Source organism: Chiloscyllium plagiosum, chromosome 6 (assembly GCF_004010195.1).
Source record: "Chiloscyllium plagiosum isolate BGI_BamShark_2017 chromosome 6, ASM401019v2, whole genome shotgun sequence".
Taxonomy (NCBI): domain Eukaryota; kingdom Metazoa; phylum Chordata; class Chondrichthyes; order Orectolobiformes; family Hemiscylliidae; genus Chiloscyllium; species Chiloscyllium plagiosum.
In genome coordinates this window covers 97,233,217-97,238,327 of record NC_057715.1, presented here as the reverse complement: position 1 = coordinate 97,238,327, position 5,111 = coordinate 97,233,217, and the positions used below count along the sequence as shown (strand labels likewise).

Below are 5,111 nucleotides of genomic sequence, written 5' to 3'. Positions count from 1 at the left end.
CACACAGTACTCCAGGTGTGGTCTCACCAGGGCCCTGTACAGCTGCAGAAGAACCTCTTTGCTTCTATACTCAATCCTGCTTGTTATGAAGGCAAGCATGCTATTAGCCTTCTTCACTATCTCCTGTACCTGCATGCTTACCTTCATTGACTGGTGTACAAGAACACCCAGATCTCTCTGTACTGCCCCTTTACCTAAATTGATTCCTTTCTATCATTAATATTAATCATAACTATTAACACCCCAAATGTATGATGAGGAAAGTCTCCAAGTTCATCAACCGCTAGATTTAGGAGTTGCATGAGTGTGGGAAACTATGTAAATAAGAGGTTTCGCAGTTTAAAATTGATTTTTGGTAGGGATGTTTTATTGCAAGGAACTACTTTTAAAAATTAAACACAAAAGGTGCAGGGCCCATCTTAACCTGGCTGGAGGATCGATTTTGAGAGAGAACTGGAAACAAGAAACTGCTATCCCATCCCAACTGTGAGCCTATTTAATAACACAATCCAATGGCAAATGATCTTCTTCCTCAAGAGACAGCACCGAGACCACAGGATTCATTTACTATCCCAGGGGTATCCACTGCACATACATACCAATTCCATCACCTTAGAAACTGATAAAAAAGATTTTTGCTTGATGCAATATGCAAGATCATAGGAAATAGGCGCAGTATTAGCCCATTTAACCCATTGTATCAGCTTCATTATTCAATAAGATCATGGCAGATCTAATTGTGGTCTTGAAACGACTTTCCTCATATCCCTGGGCTTTTTTGACAATCAAAAATCTGGATCATTCAGCCACGAATGTGTCCAATGACCCAACTCCATTTTTCTCTGTGGAAGATACCTCTAAAGACTAAAAATCCTTTGGGAGAAGAATACTCATACAGCACGGAAGTAGCACCTTTGTTCCTTCTTGTTCATGCTGACCACGTTTCCCAAAGTAAAACTAGTCCCACTTGTCTTTTAAATGTTGTAACGATAACTTCATCTACCACTTCCTCGAGCAGTTCATTACACATATGAACCACCTTCTGTATGAAAAAGTTGCCCATCAGGTCACTTTTTCCTCATACATTAAAAACATGCCCCCAGTTTGATTTCCCCAACCCTAATGAAAAGATCTTTTCTATTTTTCTGCCTTAAACGGAAGACCCACTTACCTTCAAAGCATGCCTTCTAGTTTTAGATATCCCCATCCCTTTCCCAGATAGGAAACATCAGCATTGATTCTGCCAAACTCTCTCAGAATCTTATATAATACAATAAGAAAATCATTAATTCTTCTGAACTCCAATGAGTATATGCCCAACCTGTGTACCATTCATTCCACAAACCATGGTGAATTGCATCAAATTCACATTTCGGATTTTCCCCAACGTTAACAGCTTTGCTTATGCAAGTGCAGCTATAGCACTGAATCTACAAGGCATACATTAGGGGTGGGATGGAATATTTTCCATGTGCCTGAATGAGTGCATTTCCAACATCACTCAAAAAACCCAGTACCATACAAGACAAAGCAGACTACTAGATCAGCATTGTCAACATTCACTCCTTTAAAAGCTGATGCATAATGGCAGCAATGTGCATGGTCTACAGATGCACTACAGTAACTTGCCAAAGCTCTTTCATAAACATATGCCAACCTGCGCCTCTAATACTGAGAAGAACAATGACAGAAGATGTATGGAAACTGTTGCTACGTCAAATCCTGGATGTCATTCCCAAATAGCACTGTGGATTTAGCTAATCCTCACATAGACTAGAGTGGTGGAAGGAGATAGCTCACCACGATCTTCTCAAGGAAATTCAGGAATAGGTAATAAAATGCTGCCTATCCAGCGATGCTCACATCTCATGAAATAGCAAGAAAAAATTAACAAATTTTTCTAAAAATTACAAACTGTACCAAAAAACAGGACTTGCAACTTAGATACTGATAATCCACGAGTAGGTACAATAAAAGGTGACAGATCAAATTAGCAACTCATTTGTTATTGTCTCAACAGAGAATCTATAATTCTATTCAATGAGATCCTGGAAGAGCAGCAACATTTTGAAAGCAAGTTTTGACAACAACTTGCGCTTATGTTGTACCCTTGAAGCAGAAGAATATCACAGTGGTCTTTCAGAGGAATAATCATAAATAAATGAATGGCAGAAAGATATTATGAGGTAAGAGAAAAATGCTTGAGCAAATAGCTGAGCTTCACAGATAGCCTTGAAAGAAAATAATGGTGTTGGAGAAGCAGAGGAATGCAAAAATGGAATTCCAATGGGTAGTGACTAGACAGCTGAAAGCCTGGTTGTCAACTGCTAGCGTAAATTTTAACTGAAACATTATTAAATTTTCCCGGATATGCTTTAACAGAATTCTTCAGACAGATCAGGGAACGTGTAGAAAGAGAATTAATGTCTAGAGTCTGATCTTCGTCTGAACTGAAAGGGACTGGTAAACATTGGTTTTTATGTTGTAGACAGTGGGAATAGTCGGTGTGGGTGTCCAGAGCCTAAGGCAGAGGTCGCTAACAGTGGCAAAGGTGAAGGAGCAATTGAGATGTCAAATGCCTGTTAATGATGCAGTGAAAGGGAGACATTGCCCACACTACTCAGACCAAAGTCAATAATATATGGCCATATGGGCAAATGTAAGAAAACTGGAAAAGGCAAACCAGGGCAGGACCTATACAGTTAATGGCAGGACCCTGGGGAGTGTTACTGAACAGTGACCTAGGGGTGCAGGTGCAGAGTTCCTTGAAAATGGAGTCACAGGAGGACTGGATGGTGAAGGAGGCATTTGACATGCTTGCCTTCATTAGTCAGTGTACTGAATATAGGAGTTAGGACATAATGTTGCACCTGTACAGGACATTTATGTGGCCACTTTTAGAATACTGCGTACAATTCTGGTCACCCTACGATTTTGTTAAACAGGTGATGTTACTGGGACTGGAAGGTTTGAACTACAGATAGATGCTGAATAGATTGGATCTTTTTCCCTTCGACCGTCAGAGGCTAAGGGGTTAAGTTATGGAGGTTTATAAAATCTTGAGGGGCATGAATAGAGTGAATAGCCAAGGTCTTTTCCCCCAAGGCAAGGGAGTCCAAAACTAAGGGGCATATCTTTAAGGTGAGAGGGGAAAGATATAAAAAGCACCTTAGGGGTAACTTTTTCACACAGAGAGTGGAGCATATATGGAATAAGCTGCCAGAGGAAGCAGTGGAGGTGGGTACAATTACAATATTTAAAAGACAGCTGGATAGGTTTTTGAATAGAAAGGGTTTAGAGGTATATGGGCTAAATGCTGGAAAATGGGACTAGATTGGATTGGGATGTCATGTGAGTGCGGACGAGTTGGACCGAAGAGTCTGTTTTCATTCTGTATGACCCTATGACTACATATTCGGGAAGCAGTGACTAGTGGTAATGTCACTGGACTCGTGATCTGGAGACCCAGGCTAATGTTAAAGGGACATGTGTTCAAACCTCACAATGGCAGATGGTGAAATTTGAATTCAATAAAATCTAGAATTAAAAGCTAGTTTAATGGCCATAAAGTAGCCATTGCTGTTTGTCGTAAAATACTTATTTGATTCACTAACACCTTTTCAGAAAGGAAATCTGTTGTTCTTAACTGGCCAGGTTTACATGTGACCCACAATTTTACGATCGTCTCTTAACTGTCATTATAGCTATCAGTTCAAGGGATACAAACTGACAACTTTGGATGGAAAAATCAGTTTACCATATAGAATCTGTGCTGTGGTGTACATTAAATTGGGTTCAGTTCAGGACAACAGTGATATTTGGATGGTAAGCACAATCAGCAACAGTAGAAAAGTCCCCCCTAACCTAGATCCACCCACGGGACCTATCATGATCCGCACCGAGATTGTATAACACCACAAAATGGGAATGAAGTTCATCTTCCTGGTCCGTATGCTTCAACATGTGAAAGGTGCTGGACAATCTGTTTCAACGGTCTACTTACTTGGTGACTGTTCAGGAGAACCCAAATTCACTGTGTTTTCAGCAACACCAAGTGAACAGCCATTAATGGGAGACCCACAATCTGCCAACACTGCAAGGCAAGTGGACTTCCCACAATCCCACAATCTTGCTGTTCCATCCCTGGAGCTTGAGATGATATTTCGTCCACGTTCTATGATTGCTGTATCAAGAATACCTAAAAAGTTAAAAAGGAAATCCAACTTTAAGTAAACGTCATCTTTTAAAATCACTATAATCTGTAAACACAAAGTTTCTCACTCAATATTGAAAATATCTATGTGCTATGATTCTAGACCAGAACCACCAAACATGTGTTATGATCTGGGTAGGGACCAGTAATATTTTTTGAAGTAGATCATGTGTGACATAATGGGTATTAAGAGATAAAAGCCATAATATTCCACGGTTACTACAGAAAGTTTGAAAAGTAATACAATGTAGGGGATGCAGTGACATAGTGGTAATGTCACTGGGCTAGTATTCCAGAACTCTAGGCTAATGTTCTGGAATAGAGGTTCACTAAGATTGCGGATGGATAATAAATTCAAAGTTTGTGCGAAGAGTTGTAGCTCGGGTGCTCGTTGTTGTGGTTCTGTTCGCCGAGCTGGAAGTTCTTGTTGCAAACGTTTCATCCCCTGGCTAGGCGACATCATCAGTGCTTGGGAGCCTCCTGCGAAGCGCTTCTTTGTTTCCTCCGGTGTTTATAGTGGTCTGTCCCTGCCGCTTCCGGTTGTCAGTTTCAACTGTCCGCTGTAGTGGTTGGTATTTTGGGTCCAGGTCGATGTGTTTGTTGATGGAGTTTGTGGATGAATGCCATGCCTCTAGGAATTCCCTGGCTGTTCTCTGTCTGGCTTGCCCTATGATAGCAGTGTTGTCTCAATCGAATTCATGTTGCTTGTTGTCTGCGTGTGTGGCTACTAAGGATAGCTGGTCGTGTCGTTTCGTGGCTAGTTGATGTTCATGTATGCGGATTTTTAGCTGTCTTCCTGTTTGTCCCAAATAGTGTTTAGTGCAGTCCTTGCATGGTATTTTGTACACTACATTCGTCTTGCTCATGTTGGGTATTGGGTCCTTCGTTCTGGTGAGTA

The 5,111-nt window shown here is 40.9% G+C and overlaps 1 protein-coding gene across 2 annotated transcripts in view; it reads right to left on the bottom strand.

Annotated features, from left to right (window-relative positions):
- Nucleotides 1–5,111, bottom strand: part of LOC122550853 (proteasomal ATPase-associated factor 1-like) — a 46,716-nt gene that overhangs the window by 24,210 nt on the left and 17,395 nt on the right. For both annotated transcript variants that reach the window (XM_043692197.1, XM_043692196.1), the window contains one exon: nt 4,004–4,198. In XM_043692197.1, coding sequence (XP_043548132.1) covers nt 4,004–4,198 — 195 coding nt within the window. The remainder of the gene's footprint in view (nt 1–4,003; nt 4,199–5,111) is intronic.